The sequence below is a fragment of the Procambarus clarkii genome, chromosome 64 (assembly GCF_040958095.1).
Source record: "Procambarus clarkii isolate CNS0578487 chromosome 64, FALCON_Pclarkii_2.0, whole genome shotgun sequence".
NCBI lineage: Eukaryota > Metazoa > Arthropoda > Malacostraca > Decapoda > Cambaridae > Procambarus > Procambarus clarkii.
This window is the reverse complement of record NC_091213.1, coordinates 30,177,959-30,195,097: the sequence shown is the minus strand read 5'-3', so window position 1 is coordinate 30,195,097 and position 17,139 is coordinate 30,177,959. Positions and strand designations below refer to the sequence as shown.

Genomic DNA, 17,139 nt, shown 5'->3' with positions numbered 1-17,139 from the left:
TTTTGTCAACAAACGCGTTCTCGCCCGGGGCGCTCCCGTAGCTCGCTTTGTCCCCAGTTGGCCCCTCTCTTTCCTTTGAGAGGGATAGCTTTCAATGGATATTGATTGATTATTTTTACTGTCTAGACATATGATTGAGATAAGATGTGATTATAATATAATTAGATATAGGATTTAAAGATTATAAGTAGTATTTGATAGTACTACTGATTCTTATTAAGGATTCGATATAATCCCTACCAGATGTCGAATTATATCGTTCCAATAGTTTTTTAATTTAGAAGCCTTCTAGAAGCTTCTGAATTTTTGAGAGATCATGCACAAAGTCACGTAGGCATTTATAGGGCCCTATGGTGTACGTGATCATAGTGCCATTGTCATCTAGGATCAAGATGTATATTGAATCTATAGTGATTCTGATATGATTTTGATATACTTTAGATATGATATGGATATGACAGAAATACTATATATATATATATATATATATATATATATATATATATATATATATATATATATATATATATATATATATATATATATATATATATATATATATAAAGTTTGTGAGGGTACCACCTCTGGTGCCAATGTGGGGACCCATAGCCTCGGAGAAGAAAATAAAAAGTATATATATATATATATATATATATATATATATATATATATATATATATATATATATATATATATATATATATATATGTGTCGTACCTAGTAGCCAGAACGCACTTCTCGGCCTACTATGCAAGGCCTGATTTGCCTAATAAGCCAAGTTTTTCTGAATTAATATATTTTCTCTAATTTTTTTCTTATGAAATGATAAAGCTACCCATTTCATTATGTATGAGGTCAATTGTTGGTTATTGGAGTTAAAATTAACATAGATATATGACCGAACCTAACCAAACCTACTTAACCTAACCTAACCTATCTTTATAGGTTAGGTTAGGTTAGGTAGCCGAAAAAGTTAGGTTAGGTAGGTTAGGTAGTCGAATAACAACTAATTCATGAAAACTTGGCTTATTCGGCAAATTGGGCCTTGCATTGTAGGCTGAGAAGTGCGTTCTGGCTACTAGGTACGACATATATATATATATATATATATATATATATATATATATATATATATATATATATATATATATAAATATATATATATATGTCGTACCTAGTAGCCAGAACTCACTTCTGAGCCTACTATGCAAGGCCCGTTTTGCCTAATAAGCCAAGTTTTCATGAATTAATTGCTTTTCGACTACCTAACCTACCTAACCTAACCTAACCTAACTTTTTCGGCTACCTAACCTAACCTAACCTATAAAGATAGGTTAGGTTAGGTTAGGTTCGGTCATATATCTACGTTAATTTTCACTCCAATAAACAAAAATTGACCTCTTACATAATGAAATGGGTTGCTTTATCATTTCATAAGAAAAAAATTAGAGAAAATATATTAATTCATGAAAACTTGGCTTATTAGGCAAATCGGGCCTTGCATTGTAGGCTGAAAAGTGAGTTCTGGCTACTAGGTACGACATATATATATATATATATATATATATATATATATATATATATATATATATATATATATATATATATATATATATATATATATATATATATATATATATGCAAACAAGCCTGAATGGTCCCCAGGACTATATACAACTGAAAACTCACACCCCAGAAGTGACTCGAACCCATACTGCCAGGAGCAACGCAACTGGTATGTACAGGGACGCCTTAATCCGCTTGACTATCACGACCGGACATAAGGAAGTGATAGCCGAAGCTATTTGAACCACTTCCCCGCCGGCACTCGGATGATAATCTTGGGCATAGCATTTTATCAAATCACCTCATTCTTTGGGGCACACGTGAAGAACACAAATGCAAACAAGCCTGAATGGTCCCCAGGACTATATACAACTGAAAACTCACACCCCAGAAGTGACTCGAACCCATACTGCAAGGAGCAACGAAACTGGTATGTACAGGGACGCCTTAATCCGCTTGGCCATCACGACCGGACATAAGGAAGTGATAGCCGAAGCTATTTGAACCACTTCCCCGCCGGCACTCGGATGGTAATCTTGGGCATAGCATTTTATCAAATCACCTCATTCTTTGGGGCACACGTGAGGAACACAAATGCAAACAAGCCTGAATGATCCTCAGGACTATATACAACTGAAAACTCACACCCCAGAAGTGACTCGAACCCATACTTTTTTGGTATGGGTTCGTATGGTATGGGTCCGTATGGTATGGGTCGTATGGTATGATTTTGGTATGGGTCCGAACCCACGTTTTTGGTCCCGAATAAACTTAGGAGAACTCTTAGGAGTTCAGAACTCCACAGGCTCTTAAGAGAGCCTGTGGTTTCCCTAAACATTTCAGTGTGATATGTGCAACTTTCCTGTCTTGCTCTCCCATATTAGCTCTCGTCTCCTTCTTAATTATTTTCCCTCACCCTGTCTCTGTCCGTTTGTTTCTCTGCCTGTCTGTGTGTCTGTGCTTAAATCTGTCTCAATGCACGTTTGTCTAGGAATGTTTTTTTTCTGTTTGCCTGTCACTCTATCTCGCTGTGTGTTGTGGGAACCGACCTGTGAGATTTATATTTATTTAATTTATATGAATTTATATATACGTTAATTTATATCTTTCGATAGCAATTTGTATGATGTTAAGTTTACTGTATTTCTGCAATAATCTCGTAAATCGATCATTACACATTGGGAGGAGTTTATATTAAATTTATATATATGCAGCCAATCAAACGACAGTATTAAACTACATATATTAATAAAATTGGAGGTGCCTTATCTTATTGTATGGTAGGCTTAGTCCACCAGATATAACTGGGATGTAGACACCAAATTATCCTCGTCAGAGGCTAGCTTCCGTCACCCAAGTAACTGATGTACTAAGATTAATTATTGCTTCCTCTTCCTGTTCCTGTCAAAGGGCACTAGCTGTAAAGCCGGAATCCTAATATATGAGAGCTATATCAGAGAAAACACTGTATATTATTAGATAAGAACCAAGGCTTAATTACCTGTGATGAGTCGATCATTCGTGTTCTAACCGGAAATAATCATATCTAACATAACATTACTGGCCATTAATGACTTAGACAAGATTTCAGAAAGACACTTCCCTTGTGGTTGTTGACAGCGTGTTGATGATGGTAGAGCACTAATAGATTTGATCTTCATAACACTTCGTCCAAGAGAAATTATAGGAGCTGAATTTGCTCCAACGACTCTGGTCTTAACAATGGCTGACCTCTCTCACTACTCCTCTCGCTCCTGGCTCACTTTGTCCAGATGTCAATAAGCGATAGAAGGGTCACATTTACTTTATTTTGATACTGATAACTCAGTTAATTCAAATGAGATGTTTTTATGATGTATTAAGTCCAAAGACTGCTGTATTAAGTATAATTCCCAACAGAATAGCTGGTGAATTTATAATAGTGTGTGGCAATGATATCCCGTTTTCTATTGATGGAAAATTCCACTACAAGCTACGTTTTCTATGGGTAACTTGTGTATACAACACAGCAGCAATATTATCTGCCTATTGTATGTAATATTATTAAATGGTATCGGGTTTTCCGACATGTGTGTTTACTTGACTTTCTGTTTAACTCTGTACCTTTCTTTTTGTATATTTGCATCTCTCCGTGTCCCTCTCCATGTCCCTGTCCGTGTCTCCGAGTCCCTGTCCGTGTCTTCGTTTCCCTATCCATGTCTCCGAGTCCCTGTCCAAGTGTCCGAGTCCCTATTCGTGTCCCTGTCCATGTCTCCTTGCCCCAGTTCGTGTCCCTGATCGTGTCTCTGTGTCCCTGTCCGTGTCCCTGTCCGTGTCACCGTGTCCGTGTCCCTGTCCATGTTTCCCTGTCCGTGTCTCCGTGTCCCTGTTCATGTCTCCCTGTCCGTGTCACCGTACCCGTGTCTCCGTGTCCCTGTTTGTGCCTCCGTGTCCCTGTCCGTGTCACCGTGTCCGTGTCCCTGTCCATGTTTCCCTGTCCGTGTCTCCGTGTCCCTGTTCATGTCTCCCTGTCCGTGTCACCGTACCCGTGTCTCCGTTTCCCTGTTTGTGCCTCCGTGTCCCTGTTCGTGTCTCCGTGTCCCTGTCCGTGTTTCCGTGTCCCTGTCCGTGTCTCCGAGTCCCTGTCCGTGTCTCCGTGTCCCTCTCAATGTCCATGTACGTGTCTCCGTGTCCCTGTTTGTGTCTCCGAGTCCCTGTCCGTGTCTCCGTGTCCCTCTCAATGTCCATGTACGTGTCTCCGTGTCCCTGTTTGTGTCTCCGTGTCCCTGTTTGTGTCTCCGTGTCCCTGTCCGTGTCTCCCTTTCCCTGTCCGTGTCTCCCTTTCCCTGTCCGTGTCTCCCTTTCCCTGTCCGTGTCTCCCTTTCCCTGTCCGTGTCTCCCTTTCCCTGTCCGTGTCTCCGTGTCTCCGTGTCCCTGTCCGTGTCGCCGTGTCCCTATCCGAGACTCCTTGTCCCTGTCCGTGTCTCCGTGTCCCTGTCGGAGCCTCCATGACCCTGTCGGTGCCTCCATGACCCTGTCCGTGTCTTCCTGTTCCTGTCCATGTCTCCCTGTCCTTGTCCGTGTCTCCGTGTCCCTGTCCGTGTCTCAGTGTCCCTGTCCGTGTCTCACTATCCATGTCCGTGTCTCCCTATCCATGTCCGTGTCTCAGTGTCCCTGTCCGTGTCTCCCTGTCCATGTCCGTGTCTCCTAACCAACAGTAACACCCACTCTCCCACCAACAGTTACAGCCACTCTCCCACCAACAGTTACAGCCACTCTCCCACCAACAGTTACACCCACTCTCCCACCAACAGTTACACTCTCTCTCCCACCAACAGTTACACTCACTCTCCCACCAACAGTTACACTCACTCTCCCACCAACAGTTACACCCACTCTCCCACCAACAGTAACACCAACTCTCCCACCAACAGTTACACTCACTCTCCCACCAACAGTTACACTCACTCTCCCACCAACAGTTACACTCACTCTCCCACCAACAGTTACACCCACTCTCCCACCAACAGTTACACTCACTCTCCCACCAACAGTTACACTCACTCTCCCACCAACAGTTACCCCCACTCTCCCACCAACAGTTACACTCTCTCTCCCACCAACAGTTACACCCACTCTCCCACTAACAGTTACACTCACTCTCCCACCAACAGTTACACTCTCTCTCCCACCAACAGTTACACTCACTCTCCCACCAACAGTTACACTCACTCTCCCACCAACAGTTACACTCTCTCTCCCACCAACAGTTACACCCACTCTCCCACCAACAGTTACACTCACTCTCCCACCAACAGTTACACTCACTCTCCCACCAACAGTTACACTCACTCTCCCACCAACAGTAACACCAACTCTCCCACCAACAGTTACACTCACTCTCCCACCAACAGTAACATCCACTCTCCCACCAACAGTTACACTCACTCTCCCACCAACAGTTACACTCTCTCTCCCACCAACAGTTACACCCACTCTCCCACTAACAGTTACACTCACTCTCCCACCAACAGTTACACTCTCTCTCCCACCAACAGTTACACTCACTCTCCCACCAACAGTTACACTCACTCTCCCACCAACAGTTACACTCTCTCTCCCACCAACAGTTACACCCACTCTCCCACTAACAGTTACACTCACTCTCCCACCAACAGTTACACTCACTCTCCCACCAACAGTTACACTCACTCTCCCACCAACAGTAACACCAACTCTCCCACCAACAGTTACACTCACTCTCCCACCAACAGTTACACTCACTCTCCCACCAACAGTTACACTCACTCTCCCACCAACAGTTACACTCACTCTCCCACCAACAGTTACACTCACTCTCCCACCAACAGTAACACCAACTCTCCCACCAACAGTTACACTCACTCTCCCACCAACAGTAACATCCACTCTCCCACCAACAGTAACACCCACTCTCCCACCAACAGTTACACTCACTCTCCCACCAACAGTAACACCAACTCTCCCACCAACAGTTACACTCACTCTCCCACCAACAGTAACATCCACTCTCCCACCAACAGTAACACCCACTCTCCCACCAACAGTTACACTCACTCTCCCACCAACAGTAACACCCACTCTCCCACCAACAGTTACACTCACTCTCCCACCAACAGTTACACTCACTCTCCCACCAACAGTTACACCCACTCTCCCACCAACAGTTACACTCACTCTCCCACCAACAGTTACACTCACTCTCCCACCAACAGTTACACCCACTCTCCCACCAACAGTGACACTCACTCTCCCACCAACAGTAACATCCACTCTCCCACCAACAGTAACACCCACTCTCCCACCAACAGTAACATCCACTCTCCCACCAACAGTAACACCCACTCTCCCACCAACAGTAACATCCACTCTCCCACCAACAGTAACACCCACTCTCCCACCAACAGTTACACTCACTCTCCCACCAACAGTTACACTCACTCTCCCACCAACAGTAACACCCACTCTCCCACCAACAGTTACACTCACTCTCCCACCAACAGTTACACTCACTCTCCCACCAACAGTAACACCCACTCTCCCACCAACAGTTACACTCACTCTCCCACCAACAGTAACACCCACTCTCCCACCAACAGTTACACTCACTCTCCCACCAACAGTTACACTCACTCTCCCACCAACAGTTACACCAACTCTCCCACCAACAGTAACATCCACTCTCCCACCAACAGTAACATCCACTCTCCCACCAACAGTTACACCCACTCTCCCACCAACAGTTACACCCACTCTCCCACCAACAGTTACACCCACTCTCCCACCAACAGTAACATCCACTCTCCCACCAACAGTAACATCCACTCTCCCACCAACAGTTACACTCACTCTCCCACCAACAGTTACACTCACTCTCCCACCAACAGTTACACTCACTCTCCCACCAACAGTTACACCAACTCTCCCACCAACAGTAACATTCACTCTCCCACCAACAGTTACACCCACTCTTCCACCAACAGTTACACTCACTCTCCCACCAACAGTTACACTCACTCTCCCACCAACAGTTACACTCACTCTCCCACCAACAGTTACACTCAGCCTTGTCTCTCATGACGCAGCCTTGACTCTCCTGACGCAGCCTTGTCTCTCATGACGCAGCCTTGTCTCTCATGACGCAGCCTTGTCTCTCATGACGCAGCCTTGTCTCTCATGACGCAGCCTTGTCTCTCATGACGCAGCCTTGTCTCTCATGACGCAGCCTTGTCTCTCATGACGCAGCCTTGTCTCTCATGACGCAGCTTTGACTCTCCTGACGCAGCCTTGTCTCTCATGACGCAGCCTTGTCTCTCATGACGCAGCCTTGACTCTCCTGACGCAGCCTTGTCTCTCATGACGCAGCCTTGTCTCTCATGACGCAGCCTTGTCTCTCATGACGCAGCCTTGTCTCTCATGACGCAGCCTTGTCTCTCATGACGCAGCCTTGTCTCTCATAACGCAGCCTTGACTCTCATAACGCAGCTTTGTCTCTCCAACATTAGCTGTGTGTCTCACTATCTTTATCTATTCCCATTATCGTCTTGCATGAGAAATACATTGTTCAAAGTCTCACATTTTTTATCATTTATTTAACACATTCCTATCTGCCTCTGGGATCTCTCCCACGTTAACAGTCCACCTCCCACAGTGCCGCTACGGATGGTCACCATTAATGATCTCTCCCACGTTAACTGTCTCCCTCCCACAATGCCGCCACGGATGGTCATCGTTAATGACCTCTCCCACGTTAACTGTCTCCCTCCCACAGTGCCGCCACGGATGGTCACCATTAATGATCTCTCCCACGTTAACTGTCTCCCTCCCACAGTGCCACCACGGATGGTCATCGTTAATGACCTCTCCCACGTTAACTGTCTCCCTCCCACAGTGCCGCCACGGATGGTCATCATTAATGATCTCTCCCACGTTAACTGTCTCCCTCCCACAGTGCCGCCACGGAAGGTCAGCATCATCAACTCAGCGGGACTGGAGGTGAGCGGAGTGATCGGTCCGTACCCTGTTGGTGGCGGCCTGGTGCTGACGTGTCGGGTGCTGGGAGGTGAGTGGTGGCCTGGTGCTGACGTGTCGGGTGCTGGGAGGTGAGTGGTGGCCAGGTGCTGACGTGTCGGGTGCTGGGAGGTGAGTGGTGGCCTGGTGCTGACGTGTCGGGTGCTGGGAGGTGAGTGACGGCCTGGTGCTGACGTGTCGGGTGCTGGGAGGTGAGTGGTGGCCTGGTGCTGACGTGTCGGGTGCTGGGAGGTGAGTGGTGGCCTGGTGCTGACGTGTCGGGTGCTGGGAGGTGAGTGGTGGCCTGGTGCTGACGTGTCGGGTGCTGGGAGGTGAGTGGCGGCCTGGTGCTGACGTGTCGGGTGCTGGGAGGTGAGTGGTGGCCTGGTGCTGACGTGTCGGGTGCTGGGAGGTGAGTGGCGGCCTGGTGCTGACGTGTCGGGTGCTGGGAGGTGAGTGGTGGCCTGGTGCTGACGTGTCGGGTGCTGGGAGGTGAGTGGTGGCCTGGTGCTGACGTGTCGGGTGCTGGGAGGTGAGTGACGGCCTGGTGCTGACGTGTCGGCTGCTGGGAGGTGAGTGACGGCCTGGTGCTGACGTGTCGGGTGCTGGGAGGTGAGTGACGGCCTGGTGCTGACGTGTCGGGTGCTGGGAGGTGAGTGGCGGCCTGGTGCTGACGTGTCGGGTGCTGGGAGGTGAGTGGTGGCCTGGTGCTGACGTGTCGGGTGCTGGGAGGTGAGTGGCGGCCTGGTGCTGACGTGTCGGGTGCTGGGAGGTGAGTGGCGGCCTGGTGCTGACGTGTCGGGTGCTGGGAGGTGAGTGGTGGCCTGGTGCTGACGTGTCGGGTGCTAGGAGGTGAGTGGCGGCCTGGTGCTGACGTGTCGGGTGCTGGGAGGTGAGTGCTGGCCTGGTGCTGACGTGTCGGGTGCTGGGAGGTGAGTGGCGGCCAGTGTTGTGTGAGTGTGTGTACTCACCTATTTGTGCTTGCAGGATCGAGCATTAACTCTTGGATCCCGCCTCTCTAGCCATCGGTTGTTTACAGCAATGACTCCTTTTCCATTTCCCTATCATACCTAATTTTAAAAGTATGAATTGAGTTTGCTTCCACAACCTGTTCCCCAAGTGCATTCCATTTTCCCACTACTCTCACGCTAAAAGAATACTTCCCAACATCTCTGTGACTCATCTGAGTTTCCAGTTTCCACCCATGTCCCCTCGTTCTGTTATTATTACGTGTGAACATTTCATCTATTTCCACTTTGTCAATTCCCCTGAGTATTTTATGTCTCTATCATATATCCTCTCTCCCTTCTTTTCTCTAGTGTCGTAAGGTTCAGTTCCTTCAGCCGCTCTTCATATCCCATCCCTCGTAACTCTGGGACAAGCCTCGTCGCAAACCTCTGAACCTTCTCCAGTTTCCTTATGTATTTCTTTAGGTCAAGGCTCCATGATGGCGCGGCATACTCTAAGACTGGTCTCATGTAGGCAGTGTAAAGCGCCCTAAAAGCCTCCTCACTTAGGTTTCTGAATGAAGAAGTTCTAATTTTCGCCAGTGTAGAGTACGCTGCTGTCGTTATCCTATTTATATGTGCCTCAGGAGTTAGATTAGGTGTCACATCCACTCCCAGGTCTCTTTCTCGAATCGTTACAGGTAGACAGTTCCCCTTCATTGTGTACTGTCCCTTTGGTCGCCTATCACTTAGTCCAATTTCCATAACTTTACATATACTGGTGTTGAACTCCAGTAGCCATTTCCCTGACCATCTCTGCAACCAGTTTAAGTCCTCTTGGAGGTTCCTACAATCCTCATCTGTCACAACTCTTCTCATTAATTTTGCGTCATCCGCAAACATTGACATGTATGATTCCACTCCTGTAAACATATCATTTAAGTAATTTAGAAAGCGGATTGGGCCCAGCACCGATCCTTGAGGTACTTCACTCGTTACTGTTCGCCAGTCCAACATCTAGCTCCTTACCATTACCCTTTGGCTCCTTTCCTGTTAGGTAGTTCCTCACCCATGCTAGGGCCTTTCCGCTTACTCCTGCTTGTCTCTCAAGTTTGTATAGCAGTCTCATGTGCGGTACTGTATCAAAGGCCTTTTGGCAGTCAAGAAATATGCAGTCTGCCCAGCCTTCTCTGTCCTGCCTTATCCTTGTTACTGTGTCATAGAATTCTAAATGGTTTGTTAGGCATGATTTCCCTGTCCAGAACCCATGTTGGTGCTTGTTTACAAACCCAATGCTCTCCAGGTGCTCAACAAGTCTTAGCCTAATTATTCTTTCAAGTATTTTGCAGGGGATGCTTGTCAGTGATACGGGTCTGTAGTTAAGTGCCTCCTCCCTATCACCTTTCTTGAAAATAAGTACGACATTTGCCTCCTTCCAGCAACTGGGCAATTCTCCCAATGTAAGTGACCCTTTTTATGATCAATGCCAGAGGCACGCTGAGAGCCTTCGCTGCCTCTTTTAGTATCCACGGTGATACTTTGTCTGGTCCAACCACTTTTGTTCCATCCAGTGTTGTCAACTGTTTCATTACCTCCTCTGATGTCACCTCTATATCCGATAGTCTTTCATCTAAGGTAATCTCTTCTAACAATGGGAACCACTCAGGCTCGGTTGTGAACACTCCATGGAAACTTGCATTCAATACCTCGCAGATCTCCTTGTCGCTTTCTGTATATGCCCCTTCTGTTTTCCTTCTGTCTTGTCACTTGGTCATTTACCGACATTTTCCTTCTTATATGGCTATGTAGTAATTTAGGTTGCTTTTTCGCTTTGATTGCAATACCATTATCATAATTTCTTTCCGACACTCATCTTATGTTAATGTAACCGTTCCTAGCTCTGTTGCATCTAATCCTGTTGTCCTCCGGTCTTTGTCTTCTGTACTTCTTCCACTCCCTCCTGCTTCTCACTTTTGCTTTTTGACACTGTCTATTAAACCATAGGTTATTATATTCCTTCCTGTTTTTTTCCTTTACTGTTGGAATAAATCTCTCTTCAGCCTCCTTGCATTTCAATATGACTTGGTTCATCATACCTTGCACTGTTTTTCCTCTAATTTCTTCCTCCCACTGCACTTCTCCCAGGTAGTCCCTTATCCTCCTGTAGTCCCCTTTTCTGTAATCAAGTCTCCTTTCCCGGACCTCTTGTGCTTTGGTCACAATTTTAAGCTTCATCATGTAGTCAAAGACTAGGACACAATGGTCACTGGCTCCTAGTGGTATATCATGTTCCAAATGCTCGATGTCTTCTACATTCTGGGTGAAAATGAGGTCTAATAGGCTGGACGTATCCCCTCCACTTTCCCTAGTGTCTTCCTTCACATGCTGTGTTAGGAAATTTCTGTCAATAACGTCTACCAGCTTCGCTCCCCAGGTCTCCTCCCCGCCATGGGGATTCTTCGTTTCCCAATTTATCTCTCCGTGATTTAGGTCCTCCATGACCAGCAGCTTCGCTCTCATTCTATGCGCTATTGTTGCTGCCCTCTGCAGTTCATCTGTACACATGCCTTGTTGCTGTCCTCATACTCCTGCCTGGACCTTCTACTGTTTGGTGGGGGATTGTAGAGTATCAAGATTACAATCTTCTTCCCATCCACTGTCAGAGTTCCCTGTATTGAGTTCGTGTTTTCATTGGTACCCAGATTTTCCAGCTCATCAAACTTCCATTTCTGCTTTATGAGGAGTTCCACTCCTCCTCCCTGTCACTATGTCCTTTCTTTTCTTATCACCTGGTACCCCTCTGGAAAGATTGCATCCGATATCATGCCATTTATTTTAGTTTCCACTGTTGCCACTATATTTGGTTCTGCCTCACTAACTCTTTCTTTTATCTCTTCTGCTTTATTGGCTACCCCATCAGCATTGGTGTACCAAACCTTGAGACTCTTCTTGGAAACCCTGGTGCCAAAGTTCCCCGGGTGTCTGGGGGGTACTGGGGGTGTCTGAGGGGCGAGTGGGGGCTGTGGGGATGTCTGTGGGGGTGCTAGGGGGATGCCTGTGAGTACCTGGTAGGCGAATGGGGTCTAGGCATCTAGGGGCAGCAGGAAGGGCATAATGGGTCTGAAAGTTAGGGAGGGTCTGAATGGCATAGGGGGGTTGAGAAATAGAGTGAGACTGAGAGTCAGATAGAGGTTGAGAGGTTGGGGGGGGGATATTGAGGGCAGAGAGCTGAGAGGAGAATGGAGCATGGGTGCTGGGAGTGGAAGAGAGGGTGTATTAGTTAGGGGGGGTTGGAAACCGGGGGTAAGTGGGGGTTTTGGGATAGAAGAGGGGAAGAGGGAGATTGGGGAAGGTGTTAGGGGGTCAAAAGGTGAGGGGGTTAAATGTGGGCTGGAGGTGCATAGGAGGGGTGAGGGTTGGGTGGGGTTTGGGGGTGAGTGGAAGAGGGGTGTAGTGGAAGCTGGGATGGAGCAGATGGAATTGAAGGCAATGAGGTAGAAGGGGTAGGGAAGTAGGAGGGGGTAATAGGGGAGGGGGGATGGAAGGGGCAGGGATGGGGCAATGTGTGTGTGTGTGTGTGTGTGTGTGTGTGTGTGTGTGTGTGTGTGTGTGTGTGTGTGTGTGTGTGTGTGTGAGTGTGTGTGTACTCACCTATATGTACTCACCTATATGTGCTTGCAGGATCGAGCATTGACTCTTGGATCCCGCCTTTCTAGCTATCGGTTGTTTACAGCAATGACTCCTGTCCCATTTCCCTATCATACCTAGTTTTAAAAGTATGAATAGTATTTGCTTCCACAACCTGTTCCCCAAGTGCATTCCATTTTTCTACTACTCTCACGCTAAAAGAAAACTTCCTAACATCTCTGTGACTCATCTGAGTTTCCAGTTTCCACCCATGTCCCCTCGTTCTGTTATTATTACGTGTGAACATTTCATCTATTTCCACTTTGTCAATTCCCCTGAGTATTTTATATGTCCCTATCATATCTCCTCTCTCCCTTCTTTTCTCTAGTGTCGTAAGGTTCAGTTCCTTCAGCCGCTCTTCATATCCCATCCCTCGTAGCTCTGGGACAAGCCTCGTCGGAAACCTCTGAACCTTCTCCAGTTTCTTTATGTGTTTCTTCAGGTGGGGGCTCCATGATGGCGCGGCATACTCTAAGACGGGTCTCACGTAGGCAGTGTAAAGCGCCCTAAAAGCTTCCTCATTTAGGTTTCTGAATGAAGTTCTAATTTTCGCCAGTGTAGAGTACGCTGCTGTCGTTATCCTATTTATATGTGCCTCAGGAGTTAGATTAGGTGTCACATCCACTCCCAGGTCTCTTTCTCGAATCGTTACAGGTAGGCTGTTCCCCTTCATTGTGTACTGTCCCTTTGGTCTCCTGTCACCTGATCCCATTTCCATAACTTTACATTTACTGGTGTTAAACTCCAGTAGCCATTTCCCTGACCATCTCTGCAGCCTGTTTAAGTCCTCTTGGAGGATCCTACAATCCTCGTCTGTCACAACTCTTCTCATTAATTTTGCGTCATCTGCAAACATTGACATGTATGATTCCACTCCTGTAAACATATCATTTACGTAAATTAGAAAGAGGATTGGTCCCAGCACCGATCCTTGAGGTACTCCACTTGTTACTGTTCGCCAGTCCGACTTTTCGCCCCTTACCATTACCCTCTGGCTCCTTCCTGTTAGGTAGTTCTTCACCCATACTAGGGCCTTTCCGCTTACTCCTGCCTGCCTCTCAAGTTTGTATAGCAGTCTCATGTGCGGTACCGTATCAAAGGCCTTTTGGCAGTCAAGAAATATGCAGTCTGCCCAGCCTTCTCTGTCCTGCCTTATCCTTGTTACTTTATCATAGAATTCTAAAAGGTTTGTTAGGCATGATTTCCCTGTCCAGAACCCATGTTGGTGCTTGTTTACAAACCCAATGCTCTCCAGGTGCTCAACAAGTCTTAGCCTAATTATTCTTTCAAGTATTTTGCAGGGGATGCTTGTCAGTGATACGGGTCTGTAGTTAAGTGCCTCCTCCCTATCACCCTTTTTGAAAATCGGTACGACATTTGCCTCCTTCCAGCAACTGGGCAATTCTCCCGACATAAGTGACTCATTAAAGATCATTGCCAGAGGCACGCTGAGAGCCTGCGCTGCCTCTTTGAGTATCCACGGTGATACTTTGTCTGGTCCAACAGCTTTATTTGCATCCAGTGTTGTCAACTGTTTCATTACATCCTCTGCTGTCACCTCTATATCCGATAGTCTTTCATCTTGGGTAATCTCTTCTAACAATGGGAGCTGCTCAGGCTCGGTTGTGAACACTCCATGGAATTTTGCATTCAGTACCTCGCAGATTTCCTTGTCGCTTTCTGTATATGCCCCTTCTGTTTTCCTCAGTCTTGTCACTTGGTCATTTACCGACATCTTCCTTCTTATATGGCTATGTAGTAATTTTGGTTGCTTTTTCGCTTTGACTGCAATATCGTTCTCATAATTTCTTTCCGACACTCGTCTTATGTTAATGTAATCATTCCTAGCTCTGTTACATCTAATCCTGTTGTCCTCTGTCCTTTGTCTTCTGTACTTCCTCCACTCCCTCCTGCTTCTCACCTTTGCTTCCTGACACTGTCTATTAAACCATGGGTTATTATATTCCCTCCTGCTTTTTTCCTTTATTGTTGGAATAAATCTATCTTCAGCCTCCTTGCATTTCAATATGACTTGGTTTATCATACCTTGCACTGTTTTTCCTCTAAGTTCTTCCTCCCACTGCACTTCTCCCAGGTAGTCCCTTATCCTTCTGTAGTCCCCTTTTCTGTAATCAAGTCTCCTTTCCCGGACCTCTTGTCCTTTACACACAATTTTAAGCTCCATCATGTAGTCAAATACTAGGACACAATGGTCACTAGCTCCTAGTGGTATTTCATGTTCCAACTGCTCGATGTCTTCTACATTCTGAGTGATAATGAGATCTAATAGGCTGGGCGTATCCCCTCCTCTTTCCCTAGTATCTTCTTTCACATGCTGTGTTAGGAAATTCCTGTCAATAACGTCTACCAGCTTCGCTCCCCAGGTCTCCTCCCCGCCATGGGGATTCCTCGTTTCCCAATTTATCTCTCCGTGATTTAGGTCCCCCATGACCAGCAGCTTCGCTCTCATTCTATGCGCTAAAGTTGCTGCCCTCTGCAGTTCATCCATACATGTCTTGTTGCTGTCCTCATACTCCTGCCTGGGCCTTCTACTGTTTGGTGGGGGATTGTAGAGTATCAAGATTACAATCTTCTTCCCATCCACTGTCAGAGTTCCATGTATGAAGCTTGTGCTTTCATTGGTACCCGGATTTTCCAGCTCATCAAACTTCCATTTCCGCTTTATTAGTAGTGCCACTCCTCCTCCCTGTCTCTGTGTCCTTTCTTTTCTTATCACCTGGTACCCCTCTGGAAAGATTGCATCCGAGATCATGCCATTTATTTTAGTTTCCACTATTGCCACTATGTCTGGGTCTGCCTCACTAACTCTTTCTTTTATCTCTTCTGCTTTATTGGCTACCCCATCAGCATTGGTGTACCAAACCTTGAGACTCTTCTTGGAAACTCGGGTGTCAGAGTTCCCCCTTTCACCAGGGGTCTGGGGGGAACTGGGGGGTGTCTGGGGGGCAAGTGGGGGCTGTGGGGGTGAGTGGGGGGGTGCTAGGGGGGTGCCTGGGAGTGCCTGGTAGGCGAATGGGGTCTGGGCATCTAGGGGGTTAGGGAGGGCATAATGGGTCTGAAAGTTAGGGGTCTGAATAGCATAGGGGGGTTGAGAAATAGAGTGAGACTGAGAGTCAGATAGAGGTTGAGAGGTTGGGGGGAAGAGGGATACTGAGGGCGGAGAGCTGAGATGAGAATGGAGCATGGGTGCTGGGAGTGGAAGAGAGGGTATATTAGTTAGGGGGGAATCGGGGGTAGGTGGGGGGTTTGGGGTAGAAGAGGAGAAGAGGGAGATGTGGGAAGGTGTTAGGGGGTCACAAGGTGAGGGGGTTAAATGTGGGCTGGAGGTGCATAGGAGGGGTGAGGGTTGGGTGGGGTTTGGGGGTGAGTGGAAGAGGGGTGCAGTGGAAGCTGGGATGGAGTAGATGGAATTGAAGTCAATGGGGTAGAAGGGGCAGGGGAGTGGGAAGGGGTATTTGGGGAGGGGGGATGGGAAGGTGGGTTTGGGGAGGGCATGGCTTGACCCACTGGGGTCGCTGACAAGTGTGATGTAGCAGGGGCAGGGGAATCGTTGTGGAGGTTCAAATGTGGAAGGGACTGGGGGGTTGTGGGAGGCTGAGGCAGGGGGGATGTATAGGAGGGCTGAGTTGGGGAGGATGCGACCTGGGAGGTGACCTGGGAGGTGCCCTGGGAGGTGACCTGGGATGTGACCTGGGAGGTGAGACTACCTAAGAGACTATTTCGGTGTCGTTGTTGCCATCTATTTTTGTGGGCTGTTTGCTCATCTTTCGTCATAAACCTCTCTATAAACACATTGTAATGGGTTTCACTTCCTCTGAGTAAATGCTTGCTCCTCATTATGTACTCCACTGCCTCCTCATTGGAGAATTGCACCAGAACAGGTCTATTCTTGGTACAATTGTAAGGTCCAACCCGTCGATTGATATCCACCTCGCGTTCTGCCATCTCTGCTCCAATACACCTCAATATCTCGTGCAATTCGTATTTTTCTGTTTCTATTCTCTCTTGTCTTGTTGGTGCCCTAGATTCGAATAATCCATGTATTATAATAGACCGTCTCCTCAGTAATTCATTGTCATGCTGGTAGCCTGTCCCCTGGGGATGCCCCATCCCAACCGCAGTCACTAACCCATCCCCCATTACTCCTCTATCCTTAGCCATGCTGCTAATCCTTCCTAATTCGTTTGTGATACGAGCACATTCCCTCTCCCAGTCCTCTCTTCCCTTCCTAATCTCTTCCTGAACATAGAGCAAAAATTCTTGTTTCTGCCTCTCTACCGCATCCTGTATTTGCTGAAATACCTCACTTTTAATCCCCTGGATTAGATCCTCCAACCAATCACTCCTTCTCTCTACAAATTTCCCTATTAATTTGTCTATAAATCTGTCC

At 47.1% G+C, this 17,139-nt stretch overlaps 1 protein-coding gene across 1 annotated transcript in view; it reads left to right on the top strand.

Annotated features, from left to right (window-relative positions):
* LOC138354830 (neuronal cell adhesion molecule-like) overlaps positions 1–17,139 on the top strand; it is a 253,131-nt gene that overhangs the window by 101,116 nt on the left and 134,876 nt on the right. The window contains exon 4 of the mRNA XM_069309330.1: positions 8,036–8,146. Within this exon, the coding sequence (XP_069165431.1) occupies positions 8,036–8,146 (111 nt within the window). The remainder of the gene's footprint in view (positions 1–8,035; positions 8,147–17,139) is intronic.